Source organism: Rhinoraja longicauda, chromosome 4 (assembly GCF_053455715.1).
Source record: "Rhinoraja longicauda isolate Sanriku21f chromosome 4, sRhiLon1.1, whole genome shotgun sequence".
NCBI classification, from domain to species: Eukaryota; Metazoa; Chordata; class Chondrichthyes; order Rajiformes; family Arhynchobatidae; genus Rhinoraja; species Rhinoraja longicauda.
Genome location: NC_135956.1, coordinates 25,352,215 through 25,376,594, shown reverse-complemented (window position 1 = coordinate 25,376,594; position 24,380 = coordinate 25,352,215). Strand labels below are relative to the sequence as shown.

The 24,380-nt window shown below is 39.6% G+C and overlaps 1 protein-coding gene across 5 annotated transcripts in view; it reads left to right on the top strand.

Annotated features, from left to right (window-relative positions):
* The window catches only part of pcmtd1 (protein-L-isoaspartate (D-aspartate) O-methyltransferase domain containing 1), a 48,372-nt gene extending 40,231 nt beyond the window's left edge, over positions 1-8,141 (top strand). For all 5 annotated transcript variants that reach the window (XM_078397375.1, XM_078397372.1, XM_078397373.1 and 2 more), the window contains 2 exons: positions 2,772-2,895; positions 6,327-8,141. In XM_078397375.1, coding sequence (XP_078253501.1) covers positions 2,772-2,895; positions 6,327-6,694 — 492 coding nt within the window. In that variant the 3' untranslated portion in view covers positions 6,695-8,141. The remainder of the gene's footprint in view (positions 1-2,771; positions 2,896-6,326) is intronic.
* The last annotated feature ends 16,239 nt before the right edge of the window (positions 8,142-24,380 follow it).

Below are 24,380 nucleotides of genomic sequence, written 5' to 3'. Positions count from 1 at the left end.
TCAAGGTTTCAAGGTCAGTTTATTGTCACATGTACCAATTACTTGTACCAGTGAAATTTGAGTTGCCATACTAAGTGAAAAGCAACAAGACTCATAACCACATAAAGGCTAACATAAACATCCATCACAGTGGATTCCACCTTCCTCACTGTGATGGAAGGCAATAAAGTTCAATCTTCTTCCTCTTGTTCTCCCGCGGTCAGGGCAGTCAAACCACCCGCAGTCGGGAGGATCGAAGCCCTTGCAGCTGACAACCGACACCCTGTTGGGGTGATCGAAACTCCCGCGTCAGGGTAGTTGAAACTCTCTCCGCGGCAAGGAGCTCCCGAGTCAGCCTGTTCTTATCAGAGACCGCAGGCTTCACGATGTTAAAGTCCACAAGCCCCAGCAAAGGGATCGCAAGCTCCGCGATGTTAAAGTCCCGCAGACTCCCGTGGCTTGGAGTGCCCATCAGCCTCCAGGAAAGGCCGCCAACTCCACGATGTTAAGCCGCAGTGGGGATGGAGATATGATACGGGAAATAAATAAATACATAGATAAATAAATAAATAAATAGAAATCGCATCTCCGTCGAGGTAAGAGAATGAAAAAGTTTCCTCCAACCCCCCCCCCCCCCCCCAAACCCCCACATAAAACAAACCAAGGAACACTAAAACATACTTTTTAACACATACTAAAAATAACAAAAAGAAGAAAGGACAGACTGTTGGCGAGGCAGCCACTGCTGATGGTGCCACCCAGTGACGTTCGGTGTAAACCAGCATCTGTAGTTCCCCCCTACATCTGTTATGTAGGTCATGCTGCTTTTAGATATGCACTGTTTCATTGAAAATTAATGCGTGCAATCATCAACAAACCTCAGGAGAGGAGGTCTCTGATAAGTAAGCTGAAGATGGTTGGGCATAGGACTGCCCTGAGGAATTCCAGCAAAGTTCTGGGGCTGGCGTGATTTACATACAACCACAACCAACTTCCTTTGTGAAAAGTGTAACTAACCCCTGGAATGATTTCCCCTTCCATGCCTGGTGATTTCAATTTTGCCAGAGCTCACAATGTTAAAGACAGTTGAACTCATCACTGGTATTCGGTTCTTTGGTCCATGATCAGACTATGTCGATTTCTGGAGCCATGAATTCCTGGTGAAATACAAGGTGAGCATTGTGCAAGTTATTGGTGAATAAATGCCATTTGATTATATTGTTGATGGTCCCATTATCCTTATTTATATCCAGTGTTCCCTTCAGTCATTTCTTGATATTCTATGTAGTGAAATGGAATTGGTTGAAGGGGCGCTTTTATTATCATATCATATCATATATATACAGCCGGAAACAGGCCTTTTCGGCCCTCCAAGTCCGTGCCGCCCAGTGATCCCCGCACATTAACACTATCCTACACCCACTAGGGACAATTTTTTTTTAAACATTTACCCAGCCAATTAACCTACATACCTACATTTATGATGGTAGGGGTCGTGAGAGGGAGCTAACATGGATTATCTGCTTTGCATTTATAGCTGAATGGGGTCATAAATGCTTGAGTTTTATAGTGAGCACTCACATACCGAACACAGCTGTTGTTGAGAAGAATGACTCACAAGAATATAAAATATAAAGGCATGGTCTTGTACCCCTTATTAATTTTACCAGATGCAGATGATACATTGTGTACTTGGAGGGGATTGATTGCTATCAAGAATACAGAGCCAATCAAAGCTTCCCACTATATTAAGATTTGCACGATAACAACATCAACAAATACATTTGTTTCTTCTAGTGATTCTATGCAATTTTTGGCAGATACTGATATGATAGTAGAAATAAAATTCCACTTTTAACTGGCAAAGGTTCTTTTAATGACTTTGTAATTATTCTTTTCAAATAATAGCATAAATAACGCAATGCTAATTTCTGAAAAACCTGGAAAATGTTTCCTCCATGTAATTGGTTGAAGTACTTTGTATCTTGGAGTATCTAGAGTGCCTTTTTCAATTTATAAATTGGGAGAAGTATGAAAAGCATGTGTAGGAAAGAACTGCAGATGCTGGTTTACACTGAAAATAGGCACAAAATGCTGGAGTAACTCAGCAGGACAGGCAGCATTTCTGGATAGAAGGAATGGGTGATGTTTCGGGTCAAGACCCTTCTTCAGACTGAGTCAGAGGAGAGGGAGACACTGAGATAAGAAAGGGTAAGGTGTGAAAACAAGATGCTGATGGAGAATTTTCTTTGATGGTCATTTTTAGCTAGGAGAAGGCGACAATAATGCAAACAGAGATAAAATGTAATCAGGAGGACAGTCAGACTGGTCGGGGAACTGGGAAGGGGGAGAGATGGAGGGAGAGGGAAACCAAGGGTTATTTGAAGTTAGAGAAGTCAATATTCATACCGTTGGGGTGTAAGCTGCCCAAACAAAATATGAGGTACTGTTCCTCAGCACAGCCCAGCACAAATTGGAGGAACAGCACCTTATATTTTGCTTGGGCAGTCTACACCCCATCCTCTTGTGTATGCTCCAGATTCAAAAATCCCCTTTGCTTAAAGTGTTTAATGGTGAAAATTAATGGCCAACTGAGATACAAAGAAGCTGGAGATCACTGATAGGGACTACACAACAGTAGTTGGTAAAACACTTGTATTCTTTGAATCTGGAAGGAGAATAGGATTAGTCTTCTAGTTATAAATCACTACTGTGGAGAGTGTATATTGTAATTTATTTAACAATCCATGGAGAATACTGCCTCATTTATCTAACGTCCTCCTTTTTCACAGCTTACCCAGATAATACGCACAGGACAAAACACATGGGAAACTAAAAACATATTGGCAGTGTCATTTGCTCCTCTTATCCAACCAAACCGTTCTGACTGTTACAAGTCAGAGAATGTAAAACTGCGTAAGTACTCAATGGCAATTTAAAATTTAAATTACAGGAAAATAAAATGAAATATGCTTGGAGAATATTTCATTGGTTTAGTGCGTGAAAATAAAAAAGCCATGCTATTTCTGTGAATAATTAACTTAATCATCTAGTATCATTTGTTTTCTGTAACTACTAAATATTAAAATGCCGTATCAAGAGAGTCTGGATTTCACGATATGCACTCAAAAGGACCAGATTATCCTGGACCCAGCTCACCATCTTTAGTCCCTGTATATCCAAGCTTGCCTGGATTGGATCCAAAGGGCTGATCTTATTGGTTTAAGCTTTTTGTCATCATTAAATGTGAATAAATTCAACTTAATCCCCTAACTAGATGACAAATGCAGGTTTTGCATAAATGACTCGAGCATAGATGCTTGCAATATTCCCATATCTCCACCTTGCCAGGCCACAATCCATTCAATTGTGCTCTGTTTTCTGTTCATTTGGCAATGATGAACCTCAGCTAATAGATTGTTGTAATTCCATAACCCTTTAGTGACACCTCATCTAGTGTCTTCTAAAAATGCAAATGTATTCTATTAACATTCCTTTCGTTGTCTCGAATGGATGCATGTCCTCATTTACCAATCTTGCTTCTTAGCTTTTACTGTCTTCTCCCAAGTCATCCATAGTCTTCATTGACCTATGTACTTTTAAGCATTTTCTCACTTTGTGCAAATACTCCAGAGTTGGTTCCTCTTCATTGATTGTGTACCAGGTGTAAATGCTGGGGAATTGAAGCAAATTTGCAGTCCACTGCTGACTCTTAGAATTGATGATACTAATAGACAATAGGTGCAGGAGTAGGCCATTCAGCCCTTCACGCCAGCACCGCCATTCACTGTGATCATGGCTGATCATAATCAGTACCGTTCCTGCCTTCTCCCCATATCCCTTGACTCCACTATCATTAAGAGCTCTATCTAACTCTTCCTTGAAAGCATCCAGAGAATTGGCCTCTACTGCCTTCTGAGGCAGAGAATTCCACAGATTCACAACTCTCTGGGTGAAAAAGTTCTTCCTCATCTCCGTTCTAAATGGCCCACCCCTTATTCTTAAACTGTGGCCCCTGGTTCTGGACTTCCCCAACATCGGGAACGTGTTTCCTGCCTCCAGCATGTCCAATCCCTTACTAATCTTATATTTCAATAAAGTCCCCTCTCATCCTTCTAAATTCCAGTGTATACAAGCCCAATCGCTCTATTCTTTCAACATATGACAGTCCCGCCATCCTGGGAATTAACCTTGTGAACCTACGCTGCACTCCCTCAATAGCAAGAACATCCTTCCTCAAATTTGAAGACCAAAACTGCATTTGAAGACACAATACTCCAGGAGTGGTCTCACGAGAGTTCTGTACAACTGCAGAAGGACCTCTTTGCTCCTATACTCAACTCCTCTTTTTACGAAGGCCAACATGCCATTAGCTTTCTTCACTGCCGGCTGTACCTGCATGCTTGCGTTCAGTGACTGATGAACAAGGACACCCAGATCTCATTGTACTTCCCTTTTTCCTAACTTGACACCATTCAGATAATCTACCTTCCTGTTCTTGCCTCCAAAGTGGGTAACCTCAATTTATCCACATTAAACTGCATCTGCCATGCATCTGCCCACTCACCCAACCTATCCAAGTCACCCTGCATCCTCAGAGCATCCTCCTCACAGTTCACACTGCCACCCAGCTTTGTGTCATCTGCAAATTTGCTAATGTTACTTTTATTCCCTTCATCTAAGTCATTAATGTATATTGTAAATAGCTGCGGTCCCAGCACCGAGCCTTGCGGTACCCCACTAGTCACTGCCTGCCATTTTGAAAGAGACCCATTAATCCCTACTCTTTGTTTCCTGTCTGCCAACCAATTTTCTATCCATGTCAGTACCCTACCCCCAATACCATGTGCTCTAATTTTGCCCACTAATCTCCTATGTGGGACCTTATCAAAGGCTTTCTGGAAGTCCAGGTATACTACATCCACTGGCTCTCCATTGACTATTTTCCTGGTTAACTCCTCAAAAATTTCCAGAATTCAAGCATGATTTCCCCTTTGTAAACCCATGCTGACTCGGACCGATCCTGTTACTGCTATCCAGAGCTACCCTCCAATCCACAGGAACTGATCCTGAATCTGTAGAACATTGGAAAATGATCATGAATGCGTCCACGATTTTTAGAGCTACTTCCTTAAGTACCCTGGGATGCAGACCATCAGGCTCTGGGGATTTATCTGCCTTCAGTCCCATCAGTCTACCCAACACAATTTCCTGCCTAATGTGAATTTCCTTCAGTTCCTCCGTCACCCTAGATCCTCTGGCCACCAGTACATCTGGAAGATTGGATCTGTCTTCACTAAGGAAGACACAAAGTACCTGTTCAACTCGTCTGACATTTCCTTGTTCCCCATAATAAATTCACCTGTTTCTGTCTTCAAGGGACCTACATTTACATAGAAAATAGGTGCAGGAGGAGGCAATTTGGCCCTTCGAGCCAGCACCGCCATCCAATTTCAAGTACTATTGTCTTATTGACTGTCTTTCCCATGCCTGCCCAACCCCGATGCTTGCTCTTTTGACCCACCCATTCCAGTCACCCTGCTTCTTTTCCCTCTCTTGTATACTCCTCTCCCATCTTCGAACGCCCCCATTCAATTTCTATCCCCCTCTTTATCCCGCTCTATTTGTCTGTGTTGAGAAATGCATTTTAAAACCATTTTAAAGAATTATATAGATATCTGAACCATGAAATCCCAGTTTTATCTAAGAAACCTGAATCACTCAAGCCAAAATGCTAAAATTGAAAATAGCTGCATAGATACATGCCAAGGAGAGAAATCTGCATGTTTGCAAAGATCATGTTGATCAATATTAAGCACTGAACTGAATTCCCAAACATTGGAACCGAAGCTACCTCACCCCTGCTAATTTTGACAGAGCCTGGACAAGATTAAACCATTCTCAAATGTGTTAAATGGGTTAATAATATGTGCTATTAGTTTAATAATCAATCTATTTTTTACTTGAATAGTTTGGGTTTCCAAGACCACTAAGGGAGAGTTTTTGAGCAAGATTGAATACATGGAAAAATCTTCCACACTTATGATAAGTGTTTGCTCAATCTTGTCGAGTTATAATTTCACCCACTTGTAAATATCACTATTCATAGAATTGTTCAGTATGACGGGCCATTTTTATTTTTTACATTGAAGATGTATATGGAAAGATGGAAAAAAATACTTTAAAATAGGTTTTAAATACATACATATGGCTAGGACATACATATTTTTCTCGCTCCCGAATCCCACCTTAACTGAAGAGTCGATGCATAATCTAGATCTGTTTTCTGCAATGTGATCAAATAGCAATTTGTAAATCAAACAAGTATGTTGTTTTGTTTTCAATAGCACCAGTAACTGTAAGATGTCTGCAGGACTTGGCAAGAATTTATATTCGTCGCAATCTGAGAAACTTGATAAATCAAGAGTTACAGGCCAAAAACGGTCCTCAGAAAGTTGCACCTAAGCGGAAACGGAAGAAGCTCCGCAGACGTAAAATTGATACCTATGTATTTGTAGGCAATCAGTTGATACCTCAGCCATTTGACAGTGATGAAGAAGACAAAATGGAAGAGAATGGGGAGGAGGAAGAAAAAGAGTTAAATGAAAGCTTCAAACAGGAAGAACCTCCACCAAATTTGCTTCGGGAGAGAATTCTGAGTTTGCCACTACCAGAATCTTTGAAAGCTTACCTGACATTTTATAGACAAAAGTAGCACTGAACAAAAATAATATGTTTTGTCCACTGATATGTTTGAGTTCTCAAATGTAGCATTTTCCCCACATATTCACTCCAAAAAGCACAGTTGTGTGAATATAAAGTAAAGATTTCAAGATTAAATATATGATAAAATTGATTTGATGATTACTTTTAATTCATTGACAAAAGCAACTTAATTTCTTCACTGGCAAGGGAAATGTTAAAATACTGTATACAAATTCAGAAATTAAAGCAGAATACTTTTAGACATTTGTCTGATAGAATAACAAGAGCATTTTGAGAAGACCAAGGGTTTCATATTTTCTAAGATGAAATGAAATATGTTATTTTTAAAATTAAATAAGATTTTAAATGGTATCATTCAATGTAACTAGATTGATCAGATTTTCAGGTTTACTTACTATATTATCACTTCCCTTTGTTAGTCATGCAACATTGCATAGATAACAGGCATAAAGCAATGTATTTGTTTAACTTCAAAATCTCTCAATCTAAGGAGCAATTTTCTATTGTACTGCAAAAAAAAACTGTCCTGTTCGAGCGGTTCAGTTCCGATACATGGATTTAACTATACCAGCAGTTGTTGGTAGTTGTATAACTACTAAACAATATTTATTGCCCCTATTTAATATCTGGCAAGTCCTGTAGGTGGACATTAATTACTGGTATGTTTAGATGTAAAATCTTGTATAATGTGCTTATATAGCAATGCACTTTAGAACTTTCAAAAATTTAAGTTTGCCAAGACTTTTAAACTTTTTGACAAACCTTGCTTTGTGACTTACTATTTTTTAATTCTGTTCTTCCAGTGTTAGAACAGTAAAATGCTGTTACCTTTGTTGCTTTGAAATTATTTTGGGATAGTAAATACCCTTAAACAATACTCTGGGATATTAGGGATTATGTAGCAAATTTGCAAAAATGTTAAGTAAAGCAAATACCTTAGCCACTGAGTTGCTTACTGTAATATTTGCTCATTTGCACCTCTCCTGGTTCCTTAGATGGTGTACTGCTCAGGGAGAGGACAACTGAGGGATATTTTCTTTATACCATGTACAGTAGGTTATTATGGTATACCAAGATGATTAATCCATGGTGGATTGTGAACTTGGTGATGATAATACTTGGTGATTTCAGGTAAATATTAGACTTTTTGTACAGACATTGAAATTCTTTTTTTTTCTGCACTGTCATTTGATCTATTATGCAGTAGCTTAAGATGATAGATGTATTTTCATAGTTATGTAATGTTCTGTAACTTTTTGATCAAGAAATATAAATTTGTGTTTAGAAGTGTTGCTTTTGGTGTTGGATGTATGGTTTGTTTCATTTCATACAATTAGTAATTCTAAGCTGAATAGCAGTTCTATGAAAACTGAATTTAAATGAATAGGTTGCTTCTGTAAACTTTGATTTGGGAAAATTTTGCAATAAAATTGATATTCTTGTGTTTTGGTTGTGATAACTTATTATAATAATTGATTTTTGAATGTTCAGATGTGATTTAATATGTTATTATCTTAAGTAGTGCCAATATAATGACACCAATAACATTATGAACACTCATTGGGGCCTTTTGCTGCAAATTAGATTTGAACCCTACATGGATGGGTGCTCATTGCTTAAAATGTCTCCATGTCTGATGAATCTATCTCCAAGTTTAGAAAACAATTATTTTCCTGAATTCCCCTCCAATTTAACCACCACTTAAATTCAGCTGATTAGATCCTAATTATTTCAGCAATGTTACCCTTTTGTAAGCAATGGCATTCAGTGCCATATATGGAGGGGAGAAAGGTCAGAGTTGTTTCTCTTTTCTCTGTTTTTAACATTCTTACTGCATTTCATCAGAGCATGGTCATTCTTTCAGATATCAAATCTCTAATATGAGTTTTGCATCTCAGCCAACATGTCACACTCTGAGTGATAGCATCTCTATTACATCTCTTTTATCTGGTGTCTGAAATTAATCATTTATTGAAAGAATCATGGCCCCGTCTTCAGGCTGCACAACACTGGTTACCTTGATATTGTCTAATAAGGCCTATGGATTTGTTTCTAAAATAGGAAATCTATCTGAGTATACCTATTTGGTGCACGAGGTTTGTGGATAATGAAACAATCACGGGTATGGTGAAACTTTATTTTGCATAGTTTTCATCAGATGGAAGGCCATGCCTATTGTGTCTCTGGGTGGACAAAAAGCATACTATTCATTTGGGGAGCTGATCTTTGGCCACAAACAGGAAGTAATTGAAGAGACACCTGGCAGTGTCTTTCTTTATGATGGACTACAGGGAGATGTCTCTGGTTACAACTTATTTTTGACTATCTTCTTGAAGATGGCCACTATTACAGAATTGGTGAGGTCACCTGGAGAGTCCTCCTCTTCCTAGATATGGAAATGACACTGTATTTGTGACTAAGCTTTCAGTTGCTGAATGTTAGGATTTCAGCAGGGACACCATCAACACCTGAGCCTTGTTATAGAGTCAGAGTTGTACAGTATTGAAAGGAGTTCTTCGGCTCAATACATTTTTGTGTTCGGTGATGCCTATCTGTGCTAATCCTACTTGTCCTCATTAGTCTAACCTTATTTAACATTCTTTAACATCTTAAACTATTATTAATTATTCCTATTGAGTTAGGCTTTTTTTTGACACCACTACTGGCTGACAACTATTCAAGAATAAGAAGAGATGGATAAAATGATTTCCATTTTTTTCTTCAGCTATAAAGAATGCTTGTCCAATTGTACACTGAATTATTCCTGCATTGTCAGTTCAAAGTCCTGAAGCCCTGTCCATGGCAGTGCAGCCAGAATCTTCTGAATTGCAAAAGGTTAAGGCCATAATTCATCATCATCTCAAGGGCAATAAGTCCTCATATTGCATGTGATGCTCATATCCTGTGAATGAATATATGGAGGACATGAAAAGACAAAAGAAACTGCAGATGCTGGGATCTTTAGCAAAACATAAAGTGCTGAAGGAACTCAGCAGATCAGGTAATGGAGTCATGGAATCAGGAATGTTTGTTCCATTGAATTCCTCCAAAACCCAGCATTTTGAAAGATCATCTCAAAGACATGTGTGAACATTTTCAAGAAATTCTTATCTGGAACTACCAGGGGTATACTCTGAATTTCCAATTCATGTTCTTTTATAGTTTCCAAATCAGTCATCCACTACACAGGACAAACAGTACAATGCACACAAAATGGCAGTGCTGCTAATCTTCATTAAATTAAATTGATAACTTTGTCATTAATTATACAAAATTTGACTATTGATTAAGAGTGCTGCAACATGAGCCTCACTTAGTCAGCAAACAAAAGACTCATTTTGGTTCTTCAGTCTCTGCATATATTCATTCTGTGCTCCCCAGCAAAATCATGCATAAAATATTTATGAGAGTTTAAAATGTTTCTGTGTAAGGATTCAAAATACAGATAAATAACAGCTCCTCTACATTGGAGCCTCTACAAAATTAGATGTTTTGCAGAACATCTGTTTCACTCTGTAGTGGTGATCCTGAGCTACCCATGGGGTGCCATTTTAATTTCCTTCCTACTCCCACTCTGACATAGCACTCTTTGGCTTCCCATACTGTCACACTGAAGCCCAATGCAGGCTTGATAAACAGCACCTCATTTGCCACTTGATCGCATTGCAACCGTTTGGGCTCAGTATTGAATTGTACAAATTCACAGAACAGTGCAGCATGGCAACATGATCCACATCCCTCTATTCCCTGCACTTCCATGTGCCTATCTAAAAGCCTTTTAAACACCACTATCGTATCAGCCTCCACCACTTCTCCAATGTGTTCCAGGTCCCCACAACCCTTTGTGTAAAAAACCTTGCTCGCACATCTCCATTAAACTTTCCCCCTCTGGTAACTTTCTACCTCAACTTCAGGTAACAGGTCATTTCTTATCAGTCATCCATCTGTAATGTTTTTTTGTCCCCCCTTTTTTTACATTTCTTTTTTTCTGTTGGTCCTCTTGCTCTGCCTATCTGCAGATTTTCAAGCTTTTTTGTCTATCTCCAAGCTACTGGTGGAGCAAGAGCCAGGATGCTGACCCCATTCAAAATCATCAGTCAACTCTTGCCCCACTCCTCCTCCTCACCTCTTTATACTGGCAATCTCCATTCTACCTTTCAACTCAAATGAAGGGTCTTGATCCAAAATTGGTCTGTCCATTTCCCTCCATAGATTCTGCCTGACCCACTGAGTTCCTCCAGCAGTCCCACCTCCCTGCGTCTGACCTATATACCCCTAAACCTTTTCCATGTACCTGTTCAAACATCTTTTAAATGTTGTTTTTGTATCTGCCTCAACTACCACCTCTCAGCTTGTTCCATATTCCGCGGACCTTTCACCGTCCGGCGCGACGCTTCAATGTCGGGAGCCCCGACCACCCCGATGTGGCAACTCCAACAGCCTGACCGCGGGAGAAGACGGCAGGGGAAGAGAAAAATACATTCTGGCCTTCCATCACAGTGAGGAGGTGACTGGAGGAGACTCACTGTGATGGATGTTTCTTTTGTTTGGTGTTGGTTTATGATTGTATGTGTTATTGCATATTTTTATTGCTTATTTTTATTGGTCTTATTGTTGAACTGCGGGTAATCTTTCATTTCACTGCACATTTAACAAATAAATGGACTATTGACTATATACCCACCACCTGTGTGGAAAAATTTGTTGCTCGTTCCGATTAAATCTTTCCCCTCTCACCTTAAACTGATGCCCTCTTGTTCTTGATTCCCCTACTCTGGGTAAAAGACTCTGTGCATCTACCCTATCTATTCCCCTCATGATCTTATGCACCTCTATAAGATCACCCTCTTTCCTCCTGCACTCCAAGGAATAAATTCCTAGTCTGCCCAATCTCCCCCTTTAGCTCAGACCCTTAATTCCTGGCAACATTCTCATAAATCCTCTCTGCACCCATTCCAGCTTAACAACATATTTCCTATAGCAGGGTGACCAAAACTGAACACAATGCTCCAAATGTGGCCTCACCAATGCTGTGTTCAACTGTAACATAACATCCCAACTTCTATACTCAATACCCTGATTGATAAAGGCCAATATGCCGAAAGCCTTCTTGACTGCCTGATCTACCTGTGATGTCTCTTGTCTCCTTTTAAGTTCTAATGAAGGGTCTTCGACCTGAAACATGTTACTCTTTCTCTCCCCATAGATGCAACCCGATTTGCTGAGTATATCCAGCATTTCACTCTTGTGAAATCACTCAGGACTGCAGAATCAGTTGATACAGAATTCTATCTGAAGAGGGCAGCATTGGCTTTGCAACAAGGTGTAGCAATATTGCTAACCCTTGTTTTCATATTTCCTTTATTTTGCAGTGTGTGCCATGACTTTTAAGTGTTTATACATACACTCAGATATTAGTTATCATGTGCAGATTTATCTATATTATGCATCATCATTGTTTAATTTTGTTTAGTTTAGAGATACAGCACAGAAACAAGCCGTTCGGCCCACCGAGTATGTGCCAACTGGCAATGCATCGGGACTATTTACATGAGGGACAATTTACAATTTTACCAAATCCAATTAACCTACAAACCTGTAAGTTTTGGGAGAGTGTGAGGAAACCGGAGATCCAGGAGAAAACCCACGCAGATCAGGGGAGAAGGTACAAGCTCCGTACAGACAGCACCTATCGTCAGGATCAAAACCAGGTCTCAGGCACTGTAAGGCAACAGCTCTACCACTACACCACCGTGCTACCTATTATTGTGATAAGATATTATATTGAAAGATTTTATATTGAATTTAAGCATGATGTCCTTGAGCAGAATAAAAACGATGGATTTAAAAAAAACTCCAATTCTGTTGATCCTACCGATTCACAAATAACCTGGTTCAGATCAGTGATTCCAAGTGGAAATTCAAGCAGGGATGAGCTGAGTTTAAATGCCATGCTGATTCTGATCAAGATCTAGGGTCATACATTTGAAATGGCTCTTGGAAGGTACCAGCTCTGTGCATGAATGAACATTAATCTTGAGGGGAAGAATGCAGATTCAAAGAAACCAGATTATTTAACTTACATTGATAATTTTATAATCGTGGACAAATATAAGGAGGGATTATCAATGAACTAAATATGCCATGGGGGCTGAGGCATGTTTTGTTCATTCATTGAAAATTAAGAAAAGCTCCTGCCAAACCATTCTGTTCTTTAGGAAGCAACAGAGATATTCTGTGTGATGTTTCTAGAGCAGCAAAACTTTGATGGTCAGTTGTAACCTTCTGAAAACATCCCCATGCAACAAAAACATGCCGTTCAAAAAACATTTTCTTCCATCAGAATATTTCTCATAAACCATAATATTGTGTTGCTAATACCAAACTGCTGCAGGAACTTGATGGGTCAGGCAGCATCTGAGAAGGTAGAGGGAAGGTCAACATTTTCGGTCAAGGCCCTGCATCAGGACCCCTGAGTCGTGGTCTAGACCCAAAATGTCCACCATTACTCTGCCACCAAAAATGCTCTCTGACCAGCTGAGTTCCTCCAGCAGTTTAATTTTCACTCCAGATTATAGCATCTGCAATCTTTAGTATTTGTATAAGAAAATAACTGCAGATGCTGGTACAAATCGATTTATTCACAAAATGCTGGAGTAACTCAGCAGGTCAGGCAGCATCTCGGGAGAGAAGGAATGGGTGACGTTTTGGGTCGAGACCCTTCTTCAGACTGATGTGAGGGGGGCGGGACAAAGGAAGGATATAGGTGGAGACAGGAAGATAGAGGGAGATCTGGGAAGGAGGAGGGGAAGGGAGGGACAGAGGAACTATCTAAAGTTGGAGAAGTCGATGTTCATACCACTGGGCTGCAAACTGCCCAGGCGAAATATGAGGTGCTGTTCCTCCAATTTCCGGTGGGCCTCACTATGGCACTGGAGGAGGCCCATGACAGAAAGGTCAGACTGGGAATGGGAGGGGGAGTTGAAGTGCTCGGCCACCGGGAGATCAGTTTGGTTAATGCGGACCGAGCGCAGGTGTTCAGCGAAGCGATCGCCGAGCCTGCGCTTGGTTTCGCCGATGTAAATTGTATTTCGCCGATGTATTTGTATGATACTTTGTTTCTATTTGCATGTTTTTTTCAATGAACGAAATTAACAATGATATTCTTAATATTGATAGGTGTTTTGCAAATGTAAACAAAGGATTTACGACTTAAGATATTCCTATATTAACATTATTAACTACTGGTGTAGAATGGTACCCCAGTGTGACCTGATAGAATATATATATCATTTATACTTTTATTTTTTTCACTTTGCAGATGAAGCAAATAAAAACACGGGTTCTGGAAGACGAGGCATGGATTAATTTTACTTGAATTTATTCTATTTTGTAGTATATCAAAAGGTAGACTTGAGGAGCTCGTGTAAGAACTTTTTTTTACAACTATTGCAAAGTATGTTGGTGAACGTAGTTTCTCAAGCTAAGCACAAAGTGCTGGGGGAACTCAGCAGGTCAGGCAGCATCTGTGGAGGGGACGGACACATTTTGAGTCGGTACCCTTTTCAGACTAATTTCTCAACATCATAACTGATATATTTTACAATAGGCTGAAAATATAGACAATAGATGCAGGAGTAGGCCATTCGACCCTTCGAGCCAGCACCACCATTCAATGTGATCATGGCTGATCATGCCCAATGAGTATCCCGTTTCTGCCTTCTCCCCATACCCCCTGACTCCTCTATCCTTAAGAGCTCTATCTAGCTCTCTCTTGAATGTACTCAGAAAATTGGCCTCCACTGCCTTCTGAGGCAGATTTACAACTGACTGAAAAAGCTTTTCCTCAACTCCGTTCTAAATGGCCTACCCCTTATTCTTAAACTGTGGCCACTGGTTCTGGACTCCCCCGACATTGGGATCATGTTTCCTGCCTCTAACGTGTCCAATCCCTGAATAATCGTATATGTTTCAATAAGATCCCCTCTCATCCTTCTAAATTCCAGTGTATACAAGCCTAGTCGATCCAGTCTTTCAACATATTACAGTCCCGCCATTCTGGGAATTAACCTAGTGAACCTATGCTGCACGTCCTCAATAGCAAGAATATCCTTCCTCAAATTTGGAGACCAAAACTGCACACAGTACTCCAGGTACATATAGAACGGAACTTATGATTAGGCTTGCTTAAATCTGCTAGTATAACTTTTATTCCCATTATTGTGCAAAAAATAAACTCCAATCTTCCCTAGGTAAATCAGCCATTTTAGTTGACACACTAGGTGATTTCAAATTACCCTTCAGCAATTCTAGTGTCTTAGTATTTACAGTAATTAGAACTGATCCTAATCTTGCATTGATGCAGTAGTTGTTCTCATTCTCTTACAAACATGAGGGATTTCAACCAGCAAACTATTTCTAAAACAATCACATCTGCACTCTTAGTCCGCAGCTTGATAGCACATTATACTATTGACTAGACCTTTTATTGAAAAATATGAAAATTATTCATTATCAGATATTCCGCAAAGGGTAATTTAACCAATGGACAAAACCTTTTTTTGTGATATCCTAGGAGCAGTGTAACAGTATTACTGATGAAAAATAATCTCAGGTATATTTTAGAAATTCTTTATATATATTATTTAGAAGAAATAAGAAAGGTTTGTGACAGGCAGAATTCTAGTAATTATAATTTGATTGTGTAGTGATTCGAGCTCAGAATGTCGTGATGGGATTGTGTTTTAAATTAAATCCCCATTTAAATGAAGTCTTGTGTTTTTCTTATCTTCACACTCTGACCGCAAAATAGAATATATGAATATGACTTGTGTGCTTTCTTATATCCCATGTAACAATAACAAGAAAGTTGAAGGCATATTTATTCCTATATTTTAGATAATGAAACTGAAAATAAGGAAAACATACTAGAATCTGAACACCACACAGACATTGAGCATGGGCAGAAAGCTTTGATTAAAGTCAATATTTGTAATCTATTAACCAATGCAGGAGCAAGTGCAGTAGCATGTCTTGTTTAAACTCAAACTAATTGCATGTTTATCAATAAGCCTTAGTAGGTAAATGTACATGGAATTATTTTCAAACAGAATAAGAGCAACCATTAATCTTAATGTAAAAGACATAACTATCTACTTCTATTTCCAAGCTGTGGCAGATTCTCAATAACCACTCACTCAGTTCCCAAACGAACAGATTTATCAGTAACTTCCTTCTGCCTTGGGATTTTCTTCTAATCTTTTCTCACAGCACAATTAAGAAGGCCAATGTTCCTGTCTTGTCTGACCCTTTATTGTTTCACATTTTCCAGATGACCATTTCAATGCTGTGTTTTCCATGTGGACACTGAAATCATTGCCTTTTGTTGCAGCCAACTTGCTTCCAAATGCTGCTTCACCCTTCAATTTCCAGCTTACTGAATAGGTGATGCGATCTTTATTTAGGATTGATTGCCTGCTTTCCAAGTTCAGCTGGGTTTGTGGACCTACAACAGTTCGACTATAAGTTAATAATTAACAGTCCTGCCCTGTTTTGGCTCTGGGCTTCCCAATGAAGTGCATTTAAGTTTACTTGGTTGTTTGGGCTGGATAATTAGAGTCATAGTCATACAGTGTGGAAACAGGCCCTTCGACCCAACTTGCTCATGCTGACCAACATGCCCATCTAGACTAGTCCCACCTGCCTGCATTCGACCCATATCCCTCTAAACCTATCTTATCCATGTACCTGTCCGGCTTTGAAGCCTAACCCCCTGAATCATAGGATATTATTCTCAATGGATGTCCTAAAAACAAATAGACCCAGACTTTCCTTATTTCTGATATTAAAAAATGTAGAGATTAATTTATTTTCACATTTTCAGGGCTCCTAATGCAAGAACAAAAGGCCTGAACTTTCTGGCCTCTCCATCACTGGAGAGAGAAGGTGCTGTTGTTTTCCAGGAGGAATAGTGAGGAATCATGAGCTATTTGCGAGAGTAAATGCAAAAGAATTTACATTTTTCTAAATGAATTATATCTGATTATGTGCTTTAATTAGTTAAAACTATTTAAAAATGTCATATTAAATATATTTATTTATCATTCTTTTATTAATAGATAATGTCAGGAATATTCAGCACCCGTGGCATATTTGACAGATGGCTAAGCCTGACATGACTTGCTGTTTTATGTAATTTGCTCATATAATGGAACAATATTGCACAGGCCTGCAGCACCTTGAGTCACTGGTCAACATTGGCAAATCAGGAAAAACCATGCTAATCACATAGATTTCATAGAGTGCAGGCAGCTCGCCATTGGCATCTAGTTCTGCCTTTTATTTGCAGAATTTCTAAAATGTTCTATTACTGAGATCTGCACTGTTTCTTTGCATCTTAGAGTGTGTTTATTTAGCATCCAATATGTCATATTCAAAAATTGAAAAGGTTTCATGATTATATTTTCTTTGCATGTTGCACTTAAAATACATAAATAGTGGTTTCGTGGTCTTAACTTTAACAAAACGGAACTATTTATGCCCTCCACTCAGGCCTTGTTTGCTCATACAGGCATCTGTTTGTATATGGTGGATTTTAAATTCTGTCATATTTATAAGAAACTTGTGTTTAATTATCTGCCAGCATTATTGGCATGAGATGTGACGTGAATTTGGGTGTGACGTGCTCGTTGCACAAGCCCACAAGAAATTTCAGAGAATTTTGATATAGCTCAATCTGGCATGTAAAAGACTCTAACCCCACCCCACCCCCTCCCCCATCAACCCTGTTTGCTCTTCATGCTGCTTCTATAAAACAGCCAATATAGGTTTAGTTTAGTTTAGTTTCGAGATACAGCGAAACTGCCCACCGAGTCCACGCCGACCCGCGATTCCTGCACAGTAACACTCTCTTACACACATCAGGGACAATTTACATTTATGCCAAGCTGATTAACCTACAAACCTGTACATCTTTGGAGTGTGGGTGGATCTCGGAGAAAACCCACGCAGGTCACGGGGAGAACGTGGGATCTCCCGTATTCAGGATCGGACCCGAGACTCTGACGCTGTAAGGCAGCAGCTCTACTGCTGCACCACCATAATCAAGGAACATTTCAACCCCGTCATTGCCTCTTTTTCCATCTTCTGTCGAGCAGAAGATACCAAAGCTTGAAAGCACATACCGCCAGATTCAAGAACCGTTTCTTCCCTGCTGTCATCACACTAGTAAATGGATCTTTCATAAACGAAGAGTGTAGTCTCACTCTTCCAATTTATCTCATTGCAGCTCTTGTGCTTTATTAATCTAAACTTTCTCTGTGGCTGTAACACTGTAATGCTGTCATACTGTATTCTTGCTCTGGTTATTTTTCCTTTTGTTCTATCTGTTGTGCTTGTCTATGACTTGATTTTACTCAAGTATGGTATGTTTTGACTGGATAGCATGCAAACATAGTTTTCCACTGTAACTTGGTACACATAACAATAATAAACCAATACTAATCCCTACAACTTTACTTAATTCAATGTAACTTATATATATACAATATAACAATGTTTAATGTTTTGCAATAGAAAAACACTGATTGTAAATTCTAAAGTTGGAATAAACTAAGTTTAATTGGAAATGAATCAGAAAAATAAATGAACATATATCTTGTAAATGCAAAAAAACAAATATAATTAACAATGGTTCATGATGGTTTAGTGGGTCAATGGTCTAATCCAGTGAAGAACTATCCAGATCTTCATTGCTCTGTTTAATCTCAGGTCAGATTCAAATGTATATGTTTCAAATTCATTCACATGCAGTTGTCCAGCGATTGCCCTTGTGAAGAAGGTTATGCAGGGGGAAATTCAGGCTGGATTTCCATTGCTATCCTAGGCACAATATAACCTGCAAATCCACATGTGTGAACATGGAGAGAGGATCAGATTTAATTGTTGCCATAAAATAACCTGCTAACCAACAGTATTAAGCCTCAGCAATGGAGAATGATCCTCTGAGCATGGTGACAGACGATGATCAGTGCCTCGAGATATAGATTTCAGCAGGTCAGCCAGAGACGATGAGTGATGGTTTATAGGTTAAATAAACAGACTATTTTAATCACGAAGGACACAGGACCTAGAATGCATTGACATTTCAATGTTAATCTAAGCAAAAGTAAACCTATTATGAATCCATATGCAATTATATTTAATTTAATTTACTGTTCATTAATAGCCATTGGCATTAAATCTCCCAGGATTTATGTTATTAATGAAAACCTCATCATGCGGGTAAATGGACATTGAATCTGTCGCATTTACATTATATTCAAGCATGGCCAAAGTTTATGAAGGATATTTTGCCCTGGTGCTTCCACTGTATCACAGGTCAGTACTAAAAAGGGGAGGGAGAGCATCTTCTTTAGAAAGTAATCATCAGATTTGGAATATCAAGTTAAATTAAAGTTTAGTGTTGTCTGTAATGCAAATGATTCTATGTTGTAATGGGCCATTCTTAGACACCATGTGAGGTCACATTTGACTTCTGACCGCAAACAAACATTGTCAGCATAACATATAAAAATTTCACTTGATAAACTTCGACATATATAATTCATATATACAGTACAAAACAATAGACCTGTGTTGCTTTCAGAATTAAAAGAGATGTATTCCACAATTTTTCACATTTTTGGTCACACACTTGACTAAGAATGGCCCAAGTGTATAAATTATTACTTGTACGAAGGGCATTAGTTCACATATGTCACCTTAAAGTTAATCTCTTCTTGTCCCCACTAAAAATCGCCATGGCTCTTTTGTTGTTTGGTGGAAGTGGTGCTGGTAAATTTGTGTCTTTAAATCCCAGCGTTAGGGCTACCCTAATCTTGGCAGTGCTTTGTGGATAAAGCTGTTGGATTCTTTCTGCTCCCCGTGCTGTAATTTGATCCTGGTTGTGGTCTGATTGGATGTTCAAGCTGAGTTAAACTTGCCCAGACCCCACTGCTTCAGTTTAGATTCTGCAGCTCCAGGCACTGCCACTGATCTCATCTCTCCCAGGATGGTTCTCAAATGTTTCCTTCTCGTAACTATTTTCTTTCTCCTCTTCCCTGAACTCTCCTCCTGCCCAAGCCGATGCCTCTGCTTCAGAACCACTGTCCGCTGTATGCATTTGATGTTGGATCACATCCCCAAAGTAGCACCGCAGACTGTTATCCTGTAAGTACAGAACTTTATTCTGCAACTGTTTGAAACTTTGTTTCACATTGTGAGTTCAGTTAACTACTAGCTGTGGTGGTGAGCACAAAGTCTGCGGAACTATTAAGTTGAGAGTGCAATTATGTTTATGACATGGGCCAAGTTTGAAAACAAAGTTTTAAAATTTTTCTGTGCTTCTGAGGTTTTAATTTTAACTTCTGCTTTTCGAAACGAACAGCTGTAGCTTCAGTGTTTTTGTTGTTGTTATAGAGCTGTTGTTAAAATATTGCCTTTGCATTTAATAGGAAATTATTTGAAGGATGGGAGCAAGAACACAATGCGGGTTTATTGGCATCTGCTGAGAGTTTTCTTTTCATATTCTTAAGCCAAGTTTAACATTATATGTGACTAAAAATATAGGATTAAGTTGATGTGAATTTGGATGAGGTAGGAGTTGATAATGGGTGCGGCAGGAAGATAGGTTATTATGGACCGAATAAGAAGAATAATTCTTCTTATTCATCAATCCTGTTGGCACCAGTCATTGTCAGCTTGGCAAAAGAGAAACTCTTAGAACTTAATGTGTGTAGAATGGCATGGCCATTGTCTGGAAGTTGTCAGCCACTTTCAGAAAACTGAAGAAACAATGTTTTCTTTTGCAATTACTTAATTATAATAATACCTTCTGGACATACTTAAATCAGTTTGTAATGCTGTCAGGCTGAGAAAGACTACTTTCTGTTGATTAATAGTTCTGTAAAATAATTTCATTAAATACCAGAGATATTCTGGAATTGTGGCCTGAAATCACATGTCTACCCAGTAAATTTTTAATCAGTCTCTCTTGTGATCTTAGACAACCCTCTTCCTATCTCTTAGAAAGAAAATCATAGCCACAGTTGTTTAAAAATTATGTTTGTCAACAACTGTAAAAATTAAAATGTGAGTATATTGGGATTTAACCAAGGCTGACATGATTGAGATGTACTACCCTTCCACAACAATAATTTATACAGCAAAGTGTATGCTGGCAGAAGTCCAGTGGGGGCTCCACCCCACTGAGAAATGGATCTTGTGATTCGTGAGTTTTCAGTTTAACATTAGCCCAGTGGATAACCTCAATCTATTCATTCTGGAGTAACTCAGCAGGTCAGGCAGCATCTCGGGAGAGAAGGAATGGGTGACGTTTCGGGTCGAGACCCTTCTTCAGACTGAAGAAGGGTCTCAACCCGAAACGTCACCCATTCCTTCTCTCCCGAGATGCTGCCTGACCTGCTGAGTTACTCCAGCATTTTGTGAATAAATCAATTTCTACCAGCATCTGCAGTTATTTTCTTATACCTTAATCTATTACATCTCTTTGAATGGCTATGCTCTAAGTATAGTGTTCTGGTCAAGTAAGGAATCGAGTCCTGGATGCACTCTACATTCAAAAAGACATAGACATTTTTTGTGACATTTAGTGCTTCAATGCTCTTGCCCTTCCTTTGCCCTAACATGGCATGATTGAAAATCTTTTGTCTTCAGTGGAGTAAAGTGCAACTAATTTCATATCCCATTTATTTCATATTCTTGGATCACGTAGCTTATAATCTGTCTTCTGTCTGCTACATTGGGGACTGGAAGACGTTTGGCTGCCTACCTTGAGGAAGCTGATTATGGTGGCAAAGTTATCTCATCATTGTTGCCACTTGCTCCACAGATCACGATTTTACTTGATGTCATTTAACATTTCAACCATCCACCGATATGACTTTTCATATGTTAAGAAGAGTATGGGAGAAAGAATTGAACATGGCTTTAACCTGGCTTTTCAAAACTTTGGTCCGAGTCAGGTGGAAAGTAACATTCACTGTCATGTCGCTATGTTATAGCTGTGCATATATTTCAAAAAAGGATTTTGCTAATTCTAATGCTCTTTGTATTAGACATTGTAGAAAGGACAGTTTAAATGCAAATCTATTTCATGTAAAGAATATACTACATGGTGTATATTTTGCAGCTGATGTTACATTAACTGTTGTACGATTAAACATTTATGCTTCTAGGTTCTCACTGAGGTAGTGACTACAGAATAAGGTGGCATTAAAATGAGATTCTGACTGTTGGATTAAATGACAAAAAAATTATTGGGATATAATTACTTACACATGTAATGGGAAAAATGTGCAACTTGCTACTGCCTGGCGTGTTTGAAGTGCGTAACCATTTAACAGGAAACTTGACAGGTACATTAAAAGGACTTATTTGATGAAATGGCCAGCCTAAAGATGGGTGAATCTATGGGCAAGGGAGGAGATTGCTAGAATCCTGACAGAAATGTACAGATCTTTGTTGGCCATAGTTGAGGTATCAAATAACTGAAGAAAAGCAAATGTGGAACCCTTAATCTAGAAGGGCAACAAGGAGCAGCTGGGTAATTACGTGCCTGTGAATGTAATGTCATTGTTCGGAAGGTTATTGGGGGGAAAAAACCCTCGAGGGAAAAATAATCCACATTCGGAAAGATAGGAATTGATCAGGGATAATCTGCTTGGCTTTGTCAGGGAAAGATCCTACGTGACCGGTTTGACTGACTTTGAAGAACTAACACAATGTATTGATGAGGGTAGTGGGATTGATGTAGTTTACACGAACGTCAGTAAATTCTTTGATAAGAGAATGTATATACAAGGGCAGTATGAGATTAAGGAGGAGAAATAGTAGGTGTTGGGGCTCTTGAGGAATTAAGGTAGGTAAATCCCCAGGGCCTGATGTGATCCAATCTGGGTTATTGAGAGAGGCAAGAGAGGAGATTGCAGAAGCCTTGACAAAGATTGTGTCTTCCGTAGCCACAGGTGAGGTACCAGAGGACTGGAGAATAGCAAATGTTATTCCTTTATGAAGGGAATGAGAGTGAACCCAGGGAATTATTAGAGTCAGTTATTAAAGATGTGATAGCATCACATTTGGAAAGTGGTGAAATCATCGGACAAAGTCAGCATGGATTTACCAAAGGCAAATCATGTCTGACGAATCTTATAGAATTTAACGAGGATGTAACTAGTAGAGTGGATAAGGGAGAACCAGTCGATGTGTTATATCTGGACTTTCAGAAGGCCTTCGACAAGGTCCCACATAGGAGATTGGTGTACAAACTTAAAGCACACGGTATTGAGGGTTCAGTTTTGAGGTGGATAGAAAATTGGTTGGCGGACAGGAAGCAAAGAGTAGGAATAAACGGGTCCTTTTCGGAATGGCAGGCAGTGACTAGTGGGGTACCGCAAGGCTCAGTGCTGGGACCCCAGTTATTTACAGTGTATATTAATGATTTGGACGAGGGAATTGAATGCAACATCTCTAAGTTTGCGGATGACACGAAGCTGGGTGGCAGTGTTAGCTGCGAGGAGGATGCTAGGAGGCTGCAGAGTGACTTGGATAGATTAGGCGAGTGGGCAAATGCATGGCAGATGCAATATAATGTGGATAAATGTGAGGTTAACCACTTTGGCGGCAAGAACAGGAAAGCAGAGTATTACCTGAATGGTGACCGATTGGGAGAAGGGGAGATGCAACGTGACCTGGGTGTCATGGTGCACCAGTCATTGAAAGCAAGCATGCAGGTGCAGCAGGCAGTGAAGAAAGCGAATGGTATGTTGGCATTCATAGCAAGAGGATTTGAGTTTAGGAGCAGGGAGGTTCTGCTGCAGTTGTACAGGGCCTTGGTGAGACCGCACCTGGAGTATTGTGTGCAGTTTTGGTCTCCTAACCTGAGGAAAGACGTTCTTGCCTTAGAGGGAGTACAGAGAAGGTTCACCAGATTAATCTTTGGGATGGCGGGACTTGCATATGAGGAAAGACTGGATAGACTGGGCTTGTACTCGCTGAAATTTAGAAGACTGAGGGGGGATCTTATAGAAACATATAAAATTCTTAAAGGGTTGGAGAGGGTAGATGCGGAAGATTGTTCCCGATGTTGGGGGAGTCCAGAACCAGGGGTCACAGCTTAAGGATAAGGGGGAAGTCTTTTAGGACTGAGATGAGAAAACATTTCTTCACACAGAGAGTGGTGAGTCTGTGGAATTCTCTGCCACAGAAGGTAGTTGAGGCCAGTTCATTGGCTATATTTAAGAGGGAGTTAGATGTGGCCCTTTTTGCTAAAGGGATCAGGGGGTATGGAGAGAAGGCAGGTACAGGCTACTGAGCTGGATGATCAGCCATGATCATATTGAATGGCGGTGCAGGCTCGAAGGGCCGAATGGCCTACTCCTGCACCTATTTTCTATGTTTCTATGTTTCTATGTTTCTATTATAGGTCGGTGAGCTTCACATCAGTGATAGGGAAGCTTTTGGAGAGGATTCTTTGGGATAGGATTTTCTCCCTTTTGGAAGAGAATGGGTTAATCAGGGACAGTCAGCATGGCGTTGCATGCGGGAGAATGTGTCTTACTAACTTGATTGTGTTTTTTGAGGAGGTGGCGAAGGTTACCGATGAGGGTGGTGGATGT